The sequence below is a fragment of the Carya illinoinensis genome, chromosome 12 (assembly GCF_018687715.1).
Source record: "Carya illinoinensis cultivar Pawnee chromosome 12, C.illinoinensisPawnee_v1, whole genome shotgun sequence".
Taxonomy (NCBI): domain Eukaryota; kingdom Viridiplantae; phylum Streptophyta; class Magnoliopsida; order Fagales; family Juglandaceae; genus Carya; species Carya illinoinensis.
Genome location: NC_056763.1, coordinates 13,008,102 through 13,027,602, shown reverse-complemented (window position 1 = coordinate 13,027,602; position 19,501 = coordinate 13,008,102). Strand labels below are relative to the sequence as shown.

General features: G+C 36.4%; 1 protein-coding gene across 1 annotated transcript; it reads right to left on the bottom strand.

Annotated features, from left to right (window-relative positions):
* Positions 1-2,356: 2,356 nt before the first annotated feature.
* LOC122289419 (MDIS1-interacting receptor like kinase 2-like) lies at positions 2,357-10,819 on the bottom strand. Its single transcript, XM_043096386.1, has 3 exons — positions 8,659-10,819; positions 2,803-3,290; positions 2,357-2,710 (listed from the first exon to the last, which is right to left on the bottom strand). The coding sequence occupies exons 1-3, from the start codon at positions 9,783-9,785 to the stop codon at positions 2,403-2,405; spliced, it is 1,923 nt and encodes a 640-aa protein (XP_042952320.1). The 5' UTR covers positions 9,786-10,819; the 3' UTR covers positions 2,357-2,402.
* Between the last annotated feature and the right edge of the window lie 8,682 nt (positions 10,820-19,501).

Below are 19,501 nucleotides of genomic sequence, written 5' to 3'. Positions count from 1 at the left end.
TTGTCCTTTTTCTTCGAGAAGTTTTGATAAGCTAGTAAGGCAAATGGTTCTGTGGCAAGTATAACTGTGTTTCTTGCTTGCCTTTGCTTATCTTCTTGTAAAATAAGTGAGACGGTTTTATCTAGAGAAGGCAAGGGGCTCAACAAGATGATTTGCCCTCTAATAGCATCGTAGCTATCGTTTAGACCCATTAGAAATTTAAAAACATAATCCCTTTGCTAAACTTCACCAATAATCTTTAAAGCATTACATGTACATAAACCACAAGAGCAACAAGGGACTATAGCTATGTAGTTCTTCCCAAATGGCATTAAGTTGGGTAAAGTAGTCACTTACAGAAAGATGCCCTTGAACTATGCCACTAAGTTTGTGTTGAAGGTGATATATCCTTTCTTCATCAGGCTATGCAAAGCGCTCTTTGAGTTTATCCCATACTTGTTTAGCGGTCATGAGAACACATTAGAGGCTATGTCCTTGGAAATAGAATTTAAAATCCAAGCAAGTAGGATGTTGTTGCATCGTAACTAAGACACACAAGAGGGATCTGCAAGGTCAGGGGTGGTGATGGTGCCATCCAAGAAACCTGATTTGTTTTTTATTGAAATAGAGAGAAGAAAAGATCTGCTCCAAGAAATGTAGTTAGAGTCAGTCAAGGGTGGTGAAACAATGACAGTGTTTGCATTGTCACTATGAAGTAAGAAAAATAGGCTGTTAGGATCTTCTGTAGGAGAAGAAGATGAGGAAGAAGAGGTGGTCATAGCTTAATGAAAGGTGATAAGAAATTAACAAGGTATTGCAAGAAATTACTCCTGCTCTGATACCATGTTAGAAATTGTTGAGAACAGAAAGTGAAAAGAGAAGAAACAAATGAAAGATAGAGTTTGATAGAGATTTGAGGAAGTCTGATTCTCATTAATCCTTTCGACAATACAAAGGTCAAATATATATATATACACATTACAAAAAGTAGAAAGGTAAAAAGCCACTGAAAAACTAACTTTTTGATTATCTACACAATTACAAGCATCAATTTAGAACTCGTAGAGGCAACTTTATGCATCGTGTCCCTCATACTTCTTTGTGTGCAGCCATGCATTTCCTTAGCTGTGTCATCTTCTTTTCTGTGCCATCTCTTGACTCCTTTTTGTTGCTGATGCCATCTTTTTCTTTCCATGTACTGCAGCTTGCTTTATAAGCTTTATGCATCTCTTGAGTGTTGTAGTGTATTTCAGGTATGCTTTGGCTACTGTCCTTGTGAATGACTTGCTTGCATTTTATCTTGTCACATTGCATTATGTAAGAACACAGATGCACCACTTCCAGCTACTGAGGGTGAGACATCCAAACAGCTCCATCCCGCCGCAATGGGTGATTTGCCGAAGCTGCTCCCAGCAACCGAGGACAAGATTTCCGACCAGCATTTTGCTAAAGAGTCATAAGTTTTTGTTTTGTATAAGGGTTCGACAGTCGTCTTTTTGTAGTCTAGAAAATTTTGTTTTTTCAAGTTACAGATGTATCAAATTATTATATCATATTGCAAAGTTGTTTTTTTCCCAACATTGTGTACAAGTTAGGAAAAATCAAGAAAGCGTGCATTAAGTGGGCTTTTTTAGCCCAATTTGTGAGATGTTCAAATTGTCAATAGAAACTTTGCCTTCTCTCAAAAAAGAAAAAAATAGAAACTTGACCGTTAAAAAATAAAAAAGGAAAATGCTAAGGGAAGGTCCCCAATTTTTTTGTTTGAAATTTTTGTTTATCTCCAAAGCCCACTATTAAGATGGTTAAAAGGAAATGAAATGATTGTAAGATCAATAATTAAGACTGTTGAAAACTTGAATAACTTAATATATGACTTTTGATAATTTGAGAATATATAAATTGAGAAATTATATTTATAATTTTAGGATGTACAAATTTAACAATCCTTTAAAAAATATGAAAATAAATCTAACATTATTTATTTTTATAATATTACCCGAGCATTACTCATGTTTTATTATACGTACTCTGCTATTTCATGCTGACAATATGTGATAAGAGAATTTTGTTAAGACACCCAACTCTGAGTTAATGACCGATTTGGATTTAAGATGTGCATATTTTTTAAGCAAACTAGAATTCCTTTATGGGTTGTAATTTTAGCGATAGCTACCCACACAGAGACTAGCTATAACGTTGACAACCAGCCACGACGGTTTGCCTTTTGTTTTTTTTGTTTTTTTAGTTTTCTAAAAGTTTTTAAAACAATATATATTATTTTTTAAATAAAAATAAATTATTCTTTTTTATTAATGTTGACAATTTGATCATAGGGAAATGATTTAGTCATAAAACATGCAAGCTACTACCTTTAAGATATATATGCTGATACTTTCCTGGTGCAACTTCATATGGAGATGGTTCTAGGAAAGGGCAGTTTGAGCCTGTAAGACATGGGATATGAAGTGCATAGTTGGCCTAGATTGTGGCTGAAAATCTAAGCACTTTAATGCAAGCTTCACAACCGTATTAACTTCATCCTCATCTAAAGGTTGGGGAAATGGGAGGCGCCCGTCCAAAACATCCTTCAATTGTATGTTTTTCATAGCTGACGGAGATGATAGAGAGGAAATGAAATCACCAGGGTGCTTTCCCATTAGGACTTCTAAAGCCAATACCCCAAAGCTATATACATCACATTTCTCAGTTACCTTCATTGTATAAGCAAGCTCTGCCAAGAAAAGAAAAAATAAATCAAAACATGCATTCCTTATATATGTGTGTGTGTGTATCTTAAATTAGGAGAAAAAAGAAGTAAAGTACCTGGTGCTACATATCCATAGGTGCCTGCAAGGGAAGACCAATTGGATGTGTCTAACTTCAGAAGTTTAGCAGTGCCAAAGTCCGAAACATGAGCATCGTATTGAGAATCTAGCAAGATGTTGCGACTTGATATATCGCGATGGATAATTGGCAGTACACAATCATGATGCATGTAAGATAAAGCATAAGCAACACCTCTAACAATATTCAACCTTTTACTCCAATCCAGTACTTTGGCAGAATCTTCATTCTCCATGATTTTTGCCAAGCTACCCCTTTCGAAGTACTCATAAACCAAAAATGGATGTTCTGGATGTGAACAAAAGCCATCAAGTTTAACAATGTTTCGATGTCTTATTTCTGCCAATGCCCTTATCTCATTTATGAATTCTTTCTGGAATCCTTTTCGACCATCAGGTGCTGGGTGGAGTTTTTTCATAGCTAATATAACACCAGAAGGCAGCTTTGCATTATAAACACTTCCACATGTTGGGAGCTATTCTGACTCAGAGACGATTCTAAATAAAGGAGGGACGAAATTTAACGTGGTTCGGCAATTGCCTACGTCCATAGATGCTGTAATTTCACTATGAAAAATGATTTTACAGAAAACACTCTCTGCTCACCCACTCTCTTCTCTCTTCTTTCTCTCTTCCACGCTTTGCACTCTCTGTTACTTAAGCTCTCCTATTTATAGGAGAGCAGATCAGTACTATGCAGCAATTTGCTGCATGATTATTGGGGAGGTGGGGAGGTGCCTAACAAACCAAAGAAGCAAACGGTGCATGGCTCACCGTTTGCTATTTTGTCTCCATCTGCAACAATCTCCCACTTGGAGACAAATGAGTCTACATATCTTCATAGCAACCATCACAGCAACTTTAAGTCATGCCTTTAAGTACGAAGGCTAACTGAAGCTATACACAGCTTCAGTTTGTCAGCAGTAACTACTTTTGTAAACATGTCTGCTGGGTTTTCTGCTCCTCGAATCTTCTCAAGTATTAGCTGTCCACTATCGAGAAGAGATCGGATAAAATGATATCGCAACTGTATGTGTTTTGTTCTGGAATGAAAGGCCGGATTCTTTGCAAGAAAAATAGCACTCTGACTATCACTGTGCAGAATGCCTTTTTCATTCTTCTTTCCCAATTCCTCCAAGAATGACTGCAACCAAACCATTTCCTTCCCTGCTTCAGTTATAGCAACGTATTCCGCTTCTGTAGTTGAGAGAGCAACAATCTTCTGTAACTTAGAAGCCCATGATACAGCTGTACCACCCAGCGTATACACAAATCCAGTAGTATTTTTTCTGCTGTCAACGTCACCTACTAAATCAGCATCTACATATCCCTGTAGTTTTAAACCTGCTTTTGTAAAGCATAGTGACGTATCTGAAGAGCCTTGTAGATATCTTAAAATCCACTTGACTGCTTCCCAATGCTGCTTTCCTGGATTACTCATGTACCTGCTCACAGCTCCCACTGCTTGTGCAATATCTGGCCTTGTACAGACCATGGCGTACATAAGACTACCAATAGCAGATGCATAGGGTATTCTGTTCATGCATTCTTGCTCTTCCTCCGTCTTTGGCGACTGATCCTTAGTTAGTCGAAAGTGACTAGCTAAGGGTGTGCTTACTGGTTTCGCCTTGTCCATGTTAAACCTTCTAAGCATCTTCTTTACATACTCCTCCTGCGAAAGCTTGAGAGTATCATTAGACCTGTCTCTAATAATTCTCATACCAAGGATTTGTTTTGCAGCACCCAAATCCTTCATCTCAAACCGCTTTGACAACTGCTTCTTTAGTTCATTGATTTCCTCGATGCTTGACCCTGCAACGAGCATATCATCCACATATAACAGTAGGATAATATAAGACTTGTCAAAGTTCTTCATATAGCAACAATGGTCGGCCTGCAGTCTTGTAAATCCATTACTGCACATGAAGTTGTCAAACTTCCGGTACCATTGTCGTGGAGCTTGTTTTAGGCCATACAAGCTCTTCTTCAGTTTGCAAACTAGATTCTCTTTTCCCTTCACTGAGAATCCTTGTGGCTGGTGCATATAGATGTCTTCCTCCAAATCACCATGAAGGAATGCAGTCTTCACATCTAACTGCTCAAGATGTAGATTCTCTACAGCCACAATTGCCAACACTAGCCTGATCGTTGTCAATTTTACAACTGGAGAGAAAATGTCTGTGTAGTCGACACCTTCCTTTTGTTGAAACCCCTTCACGACCATTCTGGCTTTGTAGTGCTTGCTACCATTGTGTTCTTCTTTAATTCTGTACACCCATTTATTGTGCAAAGCCTTCTTGCCTTTTGGAAGCTTAGTTAGCTCCCATGTCTGATTTGACATCAGTGACTCCATCTCATCTTGCATGGCTTTCTCCCACTTGATCGAATCTTCAATTCGTAGAGCTTCATCATAACTTTCCGGTTCACCACTATTTGTTAGCAAGATGTAGTATAGAGATGGTGAGAACCGCTGTGGTGGCCTAATTGTTCTTGAAGATCTTCGAGTAGCAGTGAGTGGTGTACGTTGTTCGATCTGTGTATCATCATTTTCTTGATCCTCGTTTTGATCAGTGTTGACTCGAGTAACATCAAAGTCAACAACCTCAAGTTTCTTTGGCTGTTCCTCAGATTCAGCTTGTGACTTAGCTTTGTACAGAATCTGCTCATTAAATATCACATTTCTACTTCTGATGATTTTGCGATTTTTATCATCCCAAAATCGATAGCCAAATTCTTCATCACCATAACCGATGAAAAAACATTTTCTAGATTTGGCTTCTAACATGTTACGATCAGTAGAATCTATGTGAACATATGATAAACAGCCAAAAACTTTCAAATGGGAAAGATTTACCTTCTTTCCGCTCCAGACTTCCTCTGGTAGATCGAATTTTAAGGGAACTGAAGGTCCCCTATTAATCAAATAGGCTGCAGTGTTAATTGCATCAGCCCAAAAATATTCAGGCAATCCTGAATTCAGCCTCATGCTTCTGGCACGTTCGTTGAGAGTTCTGTTCATGCGTTCAGCTATGCCATTCTGCTGCAGTGTCCCGGGAATAGTCTTCTGAAATCTAATCCCATTTGCAGCACAGAATTCTTTGAACCCTCCGTCGATGTACTCTCCGCCATTGTCTAACCTCAGACATTTTAACTTCAAACCTGTTTCATTTTCAACCATGGCTTTCCACTTCTTGAAAGTATCAAATGTGTCAGATTTATTTTTCAAAAAATAAACCCATACTTTCCTGCTTGAGTCATCAATAAATGAAACATAGTACCGCGATCCTCCAAGAGAAGCGACTGGGGATGGCCCCCACAAATCTGTGTGCACCAACTCCAACTTTGTAGATTTTGGAGTTCTACCATTTTTCAGGAAACTAACTTTTTTCTGTTTCCCAAAAATGCAACCTTCACACATGTCGAAATCAGTTGATTCCAACTTTGGTAACTTCCCCTTGGATAATAGACTTTCATTCCTTTCTCACTCATATGACCAAGCCTTTGATGCCATAGGTTGGCATTTGCATCAGCAATTGCAATAGTATCTCTAATACTTGAAGTCATGTATAGAGTACATGTTTTTATGCCTCGAGCTACTACCATAGCTCCTTTTGTTATCTTCCATGTGCCACCGGTAAATAGTACCAAATGCCCATCAGCATCAAGTTGTCCTACAGAAATTAGGTTCCTCATGAGCTTGGGAACATGTCGCACCTTCTGTAGCAACCATGCACTTCCATTGGGCAGATTGATTGGTACATCTCCCATGCCTTCGATTTCCAACGCTTCACCATCTGCTAAGTACACATTCCCGAAATCACCAGTGACATAATTCTGCATGATTTCTCGGTGTGCTGTAGTGTGGAACGAGGCTCCTGAATCTAACACCCAAGATTTAATTTGGTTGTCGACTGAAAGAAGTAAGGCATCTTGGAGATCTTCTGTTGTGGCATTAACAGAGTCATGCTCATTCTTCTTCTTTGCTTCCTTGCAATTATTTTTGAAGTGGCCAATCTTGCCACAATTCCAGCACTGTACTTGTTTTCCAGACCTTGATTTACTTCTGCCTCTTCGGGACTTCGATCTGCCCCGATTTGAACTTCTACTAGCTCCTCTACCTCTCATCTCGAGGTTTAAGGCAGAACTGGAAGTTGATGCTTCTCCCGTATCTCTTCTGCGAACTTCCTCGCTAAGAATATGGTCCCGGATATCTTGATACTTCATCTTTGTTTTGCCATAAGAATTGCTGACAGCTATTCTCATGGCTTCCCAGCTCTTTGGCAATTGAGCTAGAGCAATCAGTGCACGTACTTCATCATCAAATTCAATCCCCACTGAAGCTAATTGATTGATGATGGTGTTGAACTCATTTAGATGCTGAATAACTGGAGTTCCTTCTGCCACTCTCAAGTAGAATAGCTTGTACATCAAATGTACTTTATTATTGGCTGATGGCTGCTCGTACATGTCCGATAGAGCTTTCATCAAATCTGCCGTGGTCTTTTCCTTTCCCACATTGTGTGCAACTGATCTTGACAGTGTTAGTCTAATGACTCCCAACACTTGTCTATCAAGGAAACTCAAATCTTCATTGCTCATGTTATCTGGCTTTCTTCCTAGGAGTGGAAGATGTAGTTTCTTCCCATAGAGATAATCCTCTATCTGCATTCTCCAGTAGGCAAAGTCTGTACCGTCAAATTTCTCGATACCAACACCTTTAGCTTCTTCTCCAGCCATAACTTTACAAATGAGTTCAAATTCAAACAAACAAAGATCACCGCTGCGTCCGAAACACTCGAATTAGCTGGAAACTAGTCCGGAATGATCCAAATAGTTTGTCAGCACTATTTGATCGTTGCGATGGAACTCCAACTGGCGTGATCTAGCCCAAAATGATCTGCAACACGTGGATGGTTCAGATCCAATGTACTGATGCCGAATCTCAAAATTTCGACCGTACGGATGAGTCCGGAATGATCCAAATAGTTGGAAAGCACTATTTGATCGTCGAAATCGGACTCCGAATGGCTTAGATCAAGCCAAAAACAGATCTGAAAAATGGACGATTCTGATCTGTCTGGCGCGTGAGATACACGTGCTGCACAGGGCGCATGGGCAACGCGTGGGCGCGTGTAGAACACACGCATACAGTACTGTGCGCATGGGGGAGAGTGAGGCGCGTGTGACACACGCGCCGAACCTCTCTAGGGCACGTGGGCGTGTGTCCTTCTCGCGTCTTCAACCTCTGGCGCGCGTGGGGGCGCGTGGGAGCGTGTCCTTCACGCGTCTTCAACCTCCGGAGCGCGTGGGGCGCGTGGATTACAGCAGATGCACGCGCCGATCTTCTAGGGGCGCGTGTAGCCTCGTCCGACCTCCGTTTTCGATTCCGTTTGCAGCAACGGATTCGTCTCGACGCGAGGAACACCGTGGAGTTGTCAAAAATTGATTTTGAACAACTTGAACTTTCGGACAGCTCGAACCAGTGCTCTGATACCAGTTGTTGGGAGCTATTCTGACTTAGAGACGATTCTAAATAAAGGAGGGACGAAATTTAACGTGGTTCGGCAATTGCCTACGTCCACAGATGCTGTAATTTCACTATGAAAAATGATTTTACAGAAAACACTCTCTGCGCACCCACTATCTTCTCTCTTCTTTCTCTCTTCCACGCTTTGCACTCTCTGTTACTTAAGCTCTCCTATTTATAGGAGAGCAGATCAGTACTATGCAGCAGCTGCATGATTATTGGGGAGGTGGGGAGGTGCCTAACAAACCAAAGAAACAAACGGTGCATGGCTCACCGTTTGCTATTTTGTCTCCATCTGCAACACCACATCCTCCTTTCCCAATACAATATAAGTCATCAAAACCCTTAGTTGCCGTCATGATTTCTTGATACAATGTTTTTCCATTGACAGTTGTCATAGAAAGAAATTCTACTTCATGCATTTCAGATTGTTCTGATTCTGGATCTTTCTTTCTTCTTTTAAAGGTAATAAAAACTTGAAAGAAAGCAAATATAACTAAAAGTGCTCCTATAATAGGGAAAACAGTAAGAAACACAACTTTGTGGCTCTCCTTTGAGGAGTTATTACAACGCTCCAATCCTGTAACGTTACCACACAGTCCCTTGTTCCCTTGTAATGCTTCTATGGGAGCATCTAGAAAGGCTTTGCTGCTGGGGATGGGACCTTGAAAATCATTGTATGATATGTCAATATATAACAAGGCAAGCATTTCTTCAAAGGCTGTCGGAATGAAACCAGAAAAATAATTGTGGGAGAGATTAAGTTTCTCCAAGCTCTGCATTTTGCTAATTTCTGATGGTATCTCTCCATTTAAAGAGTTAAAACTCAAATCCAGTTCGGAGATCTGAAATAAGCTCATGAGGGGAACTGGAAGCATCTGGCTAAAATTGTTATGGCTTAAGTTCAGGTAATTCAATTTCGATAAATCCCCGAAATTACTTGGAATTGAATTCTTCAATCTGTTTGAAGACAAATCAAGGTATTCAAGATTAGTCAATGACCCAAGTTCTGATGGTATATCACCCCAAAATTGATTGCCATTCAACATCAATTGCTCTAGAGAAGTCAACTTTCCAATTTCTTTTGGAATAGCCCCAACTATGTGATTTTCAGAAAGATCAAGCACATGTACTTGAGTCAATTTTCCAATCTCTAGATATATACTGCCGGTGATATTGTTTCCACCAACTTTTAAGGAGTCTAATTGTGGACACTGACCCCAATTACCTGAAATTTTGCCAGAAAATCTATTGTAGCTTAGATCTATGTAGTTCAAGGTTGGATAGACTCCAAAATCATCAGATATATCACCAGTGAGTTGATTTCCACCTAAGCGGACTCTGATTAAGCTGGAGCAATTTTTCAAGCTTTTGGGGACTTGGACTGTGAAAGAAATGGTTGTTGAATGCAGAAAAATTTTGAAGTGAGCCACCATGGCAAATGTTTTGAGGCAGAAAGCCAGTGAATTGGTTTGTGTCTATTTGTAGGTTAGTCAAGTTCATGAAATCTCCAATTCCTTGAGGAATTTCACCAGAAAGTTGGTTGTCACGGAGGTATAGAATGTTCAAGTTTGTCAAATTAACAAATGAATTTGGAACATAGCCATGCAGTTGGTTCCTGCTCAATTGTAGATTCTGGATACGCTTCAAGTTTCCCAACTCTTCAGGAATGGTGCCAGAAAGGTTATTAAAGTAGAGATGAAGAAGAGTAAGATTTCCCAGATCTCCTAATGATGGGGGAATTGAACCATTAAGATGGTTTGTTTGGAGGCTTAACCGGACAAGGGACCCCAAATTCCCTAATTCTGAAGGGATGGGTCCAGAAAGTGAATTATTGAACAAAAACAATGAGGTTAGCCTTTTGAAGTTCCCAAAAGTTGGAGGGATCAGACCTGTCAGGATATTGGAATCAATGAACAACTCAACCAAATTGGAGAGATTTCCTATCTCTGGAGGAATGAAACCAGCGAGTTCATTGTTGTATAGATGCAAATACTCTAAGTTGCTCAAATTACTTAAAGAAACAGGAATGAAACTATCCAAATTGTTTGAGAAAAGATAAAGCTCGGATAAAGACTTTAGGTGGCCTATTTCTTCAAGAATTGAGCCATTTAAGTGATTATCACCAAGGCTAAGAACCTCAAGATCAGTTAACAGGCCAATTTCTGGAGGGATTTTTCCTGACAACTGGTTAGAGGACAAATCAAGATATATGAGTTTGGACAGATAGCGAATTTGAGATGGAATGCTATCAAAGAGATTGTTGCCACTGAGATCAACATATGAAAGATTTGGGAAAGAGGAAAAAGAAAATCCATGAAGCGTACCTTCCAATCCAGAATTGTTCAGTTCCAGTTTGATGACACTTCCACCAGGATTGCAAAAAATACCAAACCATATGCATGGATTTGATGTTTGGTTTATATTGGGAGAAGAATTGTTGGGACCGTTTGGAGGTGAAATCCATGAAGATAAGTTAGATTGACTTCCCTTTTGAAGGCTATCTTTCCACTGGAGAAGAGCCGTAGCTTCTTGGGAAGAAGCTGAAATAAAAACAGGATTTGATAATGAAACTAACTCAACAAAGAAGACAGTGGAGATCAGTAGGACACATACTTTCTGAAAGATTGATGATCTCATTCTAACGGGTTTGTGTTGTAAACTTGTACAGAGAGAATGTAATAAAATTATCATTCTACCTTCCTGTTTTGGTTCCATGATAATATCCCAGCAATGTTTTTATAGAATTTTGAGTAATAATAGAAATAGTTATACAAATATTATAATTTTTTAATTATTTTTATTTTAAGAATTGAAATAGTGATATTATTTTTTATGTTTTGTTTAAAATGTTATAAAAATTATAATAATTAGATAATAATTCAATAAAGAAATTTAAAATTAAATAATATTTTTTATTTAAATAATGTTTAAAAAATTATATTTAAAAATACTAGAAAATATTGTGTTTCCAAACTAACCTTTTAAAAGTCTCAGCTTCTAGATTCTTTTTCGTTTGACTGATTTCGGGTGTATGTAGGTGATACTCAACTAGATATGGGGTGTATCTAGGTGAGACCTGACCTAAAACCAGTGGCGGACCCAGTGTTGTACATTCCCCCAAAACTCTCTCAAATCATAATATACTTTCTATATTTTATACAAAAATTTATAAATATAAAAAATATTCCCCCAACAAAATTTATAATATCTATATACTCTCTATTCTTTTTTAAGTTTCAAAATATTTAGAAATGTCTCTTTTCAAAATTTTTTTTATAGTCTTAAAATTTTATTTAATTTCTATATATTATCTATTTTCAAGGATGTTGCTTCTCCAAAATTAAAATTAAAACTAAATTTAACAAAAATAATAAACTTATTAATATGGATCTCAACATTTTTTATTATGAAATACTAGATTTTTTTATATGAAATTTAAAATAAAAATATAAGAAAAATTATTTAAAGTCTATGATTTATATGAAAAATAATTTATAGTTTTGTTTTTATGATTTTTCAATCTCTTTTTAATTTATATAAGAGAAATTATGTTTGCAGTCCTAAGATCATGTGCAAGTTCCATATATTCTCTTTAAAAAAATAAGTAAATCTAAGATTTATTTGAAAAAGAATTATCTTTTAATAATTGATTCTTTTAAAAAATAAAACCTAAAATTTACATATTTTAAAACTATATTAAAAAATAAATAAATAAATAAATAAAAGTTGACCCTGAACACAATTATACTATATTCCTAAATTTCTCTTTATACTTTTCAATTGAACATTTTTATCCTTGTAATTGTAAGAATGAGTAAATTGGTGTTTTCTATTCGGATTCTATTAATTAATCATTCTAAAAAAGATATAAGCACAAATGACAAGACGACACGTGCTAAAGAACAAACCGTGTACTATTTTTTTTTTTTTTTTAAAAAGAACTAGTATTGAAGAACAAAAAATATTAAACTCAAATTATCTAAAATATAACCAAAAAAAAAAAAAACACAATAATAAAAAGTTATGCTACTGATAAGTTTGGTGTATTATATACCATTGTGAAACCTCCTTTAGTTATAAAGAAATTAAAACTCTTGGAGGGCTTATTTAAACCGAAAAACCCACTCTATCGTTAAAGCCCTAAAGAGGGAAAAGTACATAGGAAGGGCCCTGAGCTGGATGAATGAAATAAAAGAGTCTAAAATGAATCGAAATTATATATGCATCACACCATCTTTCATGGAAAGACAGAGACCTCATGCAGTTGTATAATTATTTAAAGTATTAAGTAATGATCCACACTGATAAATTCTGAATAAGATAAGTATTGTGCGTGAGCTTATGTATATCAGATAACCCTTATAGTAAGAGATCAAACTCTCTTTTTAATTTATAAATTCTTTGGTTGTTGATGACTTGCAAAATTTCATATTGCAGAATTCACAAGTTCGCTGGAGCGGACGCTTTTGGCCGCTCGAGCGAATTCAGGCAGATTCAAACGCTCGACTGACGCTCGACAAGGAGCTCGAGCGGGTTGCTGAAAAACAAAGATCGCTCGAGCGGAGACATTGGCCGCTCGAGCGAAATCAGGCAGAGTCGAACGCTCGACGTGCGCTCGATAGGATGCTCGAGGGAAATTAGACAGAGTTGAACGCTCGATGTGCGCTCGACACCCCGCTCGAGCGAACATCGTATTTTGACAGATTTTAGGTTTTCCGCCGTGACACCATATAAAAGTAATTTTTCACTCTAAGACCGTGAGTTTTGACTGGAGAACACTTCTTGGGAGAGAAAAACATAGCTAGAGGAATTCAAATCATCTATTTTTGGAGAGAGAATTCCAATTATTACACGTACGTTGGAATCATACACGAGCACGGACGAGAGAAAAGCGTTGAATCGTTCCCTTGAGCTTTTGACGACGAGTTGAGGCTGCAAGGAGGATTTTTCAGTGTTTATTTTCTTCCCATCTTCTCAGAACAATTATGGTGAATTCGTTTATGTTGAATTCCATTTCTAGCATGAGCTAAATTTTCTTCATTCTAGGAAAACGATATAACCTATTTCCGAACTATGCTTGATTGTCTATGCTAATTTAATGCAATTCTCTCTTTGTTTATCTGATTTATTCTGAATTTATTACTTCTAATTAACTGGCCATTGATTAGATGATAAGTAATATTGTGATTTGCTATCGAAAGAGGCAATCTTAGTGTAGATCTTGGATATTTCAGCATAGGTAAGTATAGAGATCGAAAGACTTGTATGAACCTACGTAGTAATTAAATCATTGGTCTTATTGCATTCTTGATTATTGAATTTGCATATTCTTGTGTGAATTGATAACCAAGAGTCAATTCCAATTGACTATCGAAAGAGGCTTTTGGATGAATTAGAGATTTGCTAATAGACAAAAGAGATTTAAATTAAATTAGCTGGATGAGAAAAGCATAGTGAAGAAGTAGATGAAATCGATTTCCTAGAAGTTTTCTTCCCATTAATTTGATCTTCAAACGTCAGTGTTATTTTCTTTGCACATTTTTCTTTGAGTTGATCTAGTTTAGATTGCAATTACAAAAATCTTAGTGATTCCTCTAGATAAAATCAAGTTTAGTATAATTTTGGTATTTGGCAAACGTAAGGTACTAATCCCTGAGGACGATACTCTTCTTATTACTTTACTATAAAACTACGATATTGTGTACTTGCAGTTTTGCACCGGTCAGTTGCATTTATTGACTTAGGCATCGGATTCTTTCCAAGTGGATCACGCCGGAACATCTTAACAGTACACGAACGAATGGTTGCAGAGGGGAAATAGGACACGTCCTTAACATTGGCGCCGTCTGTGGGATTCGTAATTATTCAGCGTGATTCTCACATGCCAATTGTAATACGTTTTGTAGCAAGTCGAGCGGTAGATACATTGCTGCTAGCTATGGAGGCACGATTAGCAGCAGTGGAGTTAGAATTGGTCTATAATATCTACCCAATTCTAATTAATTGAAGGGATTGTACACTGAATACCTCATAGATTATATATATATATATATATATATATATATATATATATATATCTATAAATATATAAAAAAAAAATTGTCCCCCCATTAAAATTTATAATATCTATATACTTTCTAAAATTTTTTAAAATTTTAATATGTCAAGAAATGTGTCTCTCCAAATTTTTTTTATAGTCCAAAAATTTAGTTTAATTTCTATATAATATCTATTTTTAAATAGTTTCTCCAAAAGTAAAATTAAAACTAAATTTAAGAGAAGCAATAAACTTATTAAGATGGATCCTAAAATTTTTTGTTATACAATATTTTATTTTTTAATATGAAATATAGAGCGAAAATACAAGAAAAATAATTTGAGGTTGGTAATTTATTGAAAAATAGTTTGTAGTTATGTTTTTATAATTTTTCAATCTCTTTTTAATTTGCATAAGAAAAATAATATTTGTAGTCTTAAGAGCATATATAAGCTCCGCCCACTTTATTTAAAAATAAATAAATGTAGAATTCACATGAAAAAATAAGTTTTAATAATAGATTTTTCTTTTTTCAAAAGAAATATGTAGAATTTACATATTTTAAAAGTGTATTTTAATATTAACTTTTACATATATTTACATAAATATATCAAACGTAGAATAACACAATTATTGGTTGGGACGCTTCCTAAAACCATTCCTTTTACGAAATTATTGTATTTGTAAAAGTCCTACTCCCTTATCTCGTGGAAAAGACATTTGACGTGTATTATTATTGGAGTAATGCTACTTACACTTAGCATTGGTATTTATGTAATATTCACAGCAAATAATTTCTTTTTTGAGCAATATTATGCACCAAGCTTATAATAACCCAAATAATTAAAGCGCAATCTATGCATACGTAATAAAATAAACATTCACGATTACAGTACGGGTCTCAGAAGACTGTAATCTCAAAACATAGGAGACTGGACTCCATAATTACATTACTAAAATACACTATTGGGCCAATTCGTCGAGTAACTCACGTAACTGGACTAACGAGGCCCAAAATACTATCCAAAAACATAACTATGGAGGCTGTAAGCTCCACGTTGCGTCTGTGGTATTTAGTCAACCTCCTCCAGTCCGTCCAGGTCCGCTCCCTACTCTGACCCTGACATATCACCTACCATTTGGGGGGAAAGGTATTTGGGACTACTATGGTGAGATTTGATTACAAATCTCAGCAAGTTAACAAAAAACTCTCACACAGGTTAATGATGCATGCATGTCAGTAAATGCATGAATGCATAATCAAAGTCAATAGTAAGCATGACATAACTTGATATAACTTGGCATAAAATAATAAGCATAACTGGACTTAACATAACATGGCATGAACTGACATAACTTGAACTTAAACTGAAATTGAACTTGACTTGACATGCATGAATATGAACTTAAAACATAACATGGACTAGAAACATAGCATGAACGTGAACTTGAAACATAACATGAGCATGAACTTGAACATAACATGAACCTAAGCATAACATGGCATAAACGTGAACTTGAAACATAACGTGAACGTGAACATAACATGACATGAACGTAAACTTGAAACATAACGTGAATGAGAGCATAGCATAATATGAATGTGAACTTAAACTTAACTTAACATGAACTTGAACTTAACATAACGGTAGATTATACTCCTTCACCATAGTACTTGGTAGTGCATAGCCTTGACCGCAGTGCCAGGCAATGCGTATCATCCTTTTGTAGTACAGCAAATTATACTCTTTCACCGTAGTACTCAGCAGAGCATAGCCTTGACTGCAGTACCAGGCAGCGCGTATCATCCTTTTGTAGTACGGCAGATTATACTCCTTCATTGTAGTTCTCAGCAGCGCATAACCTTGACTGCAGTACAAGACAGAGCGTATTATCCTTGACCGTAATACAACTTAATTGATTTATCCATCTATAGTATGGTAGATTATACTCCTTCACCTTAGTACTCGGCAGCGCATAGCCTTAACCACAATACCAAGCATCGCGTATCATCCTTGACTGTAGTACAAATTAACTGATAACTAAAACTTAACTATTCTCAAAGTACACAACTGTATTCAAGATGAAATGTGATTGGAATATGAAAGGACAGAATTCCTAACATCACATAACATGACTTGAACATAACTTAAAAGACACGACTTACTTGAGATAGAAACATTTTGTAGCATGACATAACATGTAACATACAATATTTCATAACATGGCATAACATGTGACAATGAGTATTATGTCATATGGCATACATGTAACATATGGCATAATGTAATATGACATACTTGTAACATATAGCAATACGTGACCAAATAGATTGTGTAGCAGATAAGCATTCGTAATAGAATAAGTCATGTGTAACAGATAAATATGTAATGACGTGACATGACATCGCATATATGATAACATGTATACATAAATTTTAATTCTCTTACCTATCACACGTACACAGTAAACTAATTGGAAGTTAGAAGCTAACTTATCTCGATTGTTGTTTTTTATGAAAATAAAGTGTCAAACACGAGAAACTGAAAATAGTGATTTCAAAACATTAGAAATTTAATCACTAACAATTAGAAGCATGAAAATAAGCTAACTTAGAGTAAAATTACCATTTTACCCTCTACATGTGGGAAAATGACCATTTTAAAACAAATGGGCTTCAACTTTGAGTTTAAAGGGGGTTTGGTTAGGGTTTGGGATGCCATCAAATTTTTCTTGGCCCAATCAATTTTTCAAGATTTAAAAGGTTGGATAATGATGTTATAACAATAATTTGATGAATTAATAACAAGCGAAAGTGATTTAATCTAGTGATTAAGTACAATGCTAAAAATTGAATCAAAAAGGGTTTGAAGGCCAACTTTAGGGTTTGGGGAAACCATTTGGGTTTTCGGTTTCAACCAAGTTTTTGGGATTTCAATTAGATTCTAACTATTTAGGGATTCACTAGGGTTGAAACCCTCTTTGATCTCAATTTAGTTGATTAGATGAAAGAATATGGTTTTTCTTAGGTGGCATGATCTCACACCTTGATTTACTTGACAAATCCATCTAATGGTTCCTCTTTGTGCTAAGTGTCTAATACTATTTACCAAGTATGGCTAAAATCTTGCCAAGTGTCCAAATAAAACTTCTCTAACCTAATTTGGACATTCCACACTGCGATTACAAAAACACTGCACTAGGTGTTATTATTGACGTTACTATTCATTTTGGTAAGGTGAAAATTAAACTTTGCACTGAAAAATCCTAAATATTCATACAAACGTAACTATGCAATTTTTTTTTTTAATCAAAATTCAACCCCGAAATGCCTCAGTAAAAGCAAACCATGTTTTCAAACAAGCGTATTGTCTGAAAACTGAGAAGGAGATTATTACCATAAAATCCTAAATAATCAATTGAGTCTAATGGCGTAGACCATAAGACATTCTGACACTTCTAATTACCTCAAATAAATAAAATCGCACTTATGGCACCATAATGAGTGATAACACTGACTATGCTGACAGACTAAACCTATGCGATTAGTCGATTTGTGAAAACTTACGGGGTTTTCATGAGATTCCTAAAGTCTATAGAGATTCCACCATTGAATTTCTAGCAGGATGTTACATCCTCCCCTCTTAAAAAAAAGATTTCATCCTCGAAATCGATGCAAGTACAAATATCAAACAAGCAAAGGAGAAGACTGAGAAGAAGATTATTACCATAAAATCCTAAATAATCAACTGAGTCTAATGGCGTAGACTATAATACATTTTGAGACTTCTAACTATTTCAAATAAATAAAATCACACTTCTGGCACCAGTGAGTGATAACACTGACTATGCTAATAGACTAAACCTATGCGATTAGTCGATTCGTGAAAACTTATAGGGTTTTCATGAGATTCCTAAAATCTATAAAGATTCCACCATTAAATTTCTAACGAGCTGTTACATCCTCCCCTCCTAAAAAAAAGATTTCATCCTTGAAATCGATGCAAGTACAAATATCAAACAAGCAAAGGAGAAGATGTTGCTTACCAAAACTATTGTCCATCGTTGGACGTATCATCACTGGTTGTATTTGGAGGAGGTGCATCGATGTTCAACGCCACGATGTGCTGGGGTAAATAGTAGAACACGTCGTCCTCTGAATCATATACCACGTTTTCTAAATGACCTAGCTAGGGGGTTGAAAGAATTGTTCATTGTCGCTTTCTGGCTCCTAACCCTCTAAACATCTGTGGTGAGTTGATGACATAGATGATCCTAACGTTGTGGGCTCAGTGTTGGTAGCTGCGGCGTTCTCTTCTGCTGCTTTGTTGGACTCAACTCCATCCCATGCTGTCCTTGCTTGGAAGCTATCCCGATCTAACCATGTAGTCTAGTGAAGCGGCAGGGAACGTTCTTCATGAGGTAATGCCTTTCTCTCGTAGACCACACTAATCTTATTTATAACGATCACAAAAGTTACTACCTAAACTTAACAAGTTGTAGACTAACCTTCTAGGATACTGAATCCTTGCTTAAGTGATATCACTAATTTCCTTAATGCTCAAATCGTCAATTTGTACTGGAATCCTTTCACAAAGTAGGTCAAGTCATAACAACATACTCTTTAAATCTAAAACTTCAAGTATTCAAGCAAATTAGTTTGGAAGAATTTAATCCATACACAACTGAATTCACTTTCTCTATTTCCTTAGGGAATCCTATCTACCTAGGACTAACTTACTCCTTCATAATCACAATGAATCACTCCTCCTCCTTGGTGGTAACTCGATAAATGATCAACTATTAACCTAAACTCAAGACTTTCTCTCTTATGATTGGCATAGCTCTTCTATCCACCATGAGCTATCTCTTATTCTGACTCTAAACAAAAGGATATGTTCCTACTATTCATGTAAGTCCTCAAGACTAAGATTTTACTCCTCATATATTTGTCTTCAATGTAAGGGCGATCTATGTCTCCACAAACACAATGCTTCATGAAAAACCACGTAATGGCGGCTGGATAAAATTGCTATCATAAATGAATCCTCTTAAGATCAAAGGTTGTCCCAAATACTTTACTATTCTAAACACAAACTCTATTGCATCCTC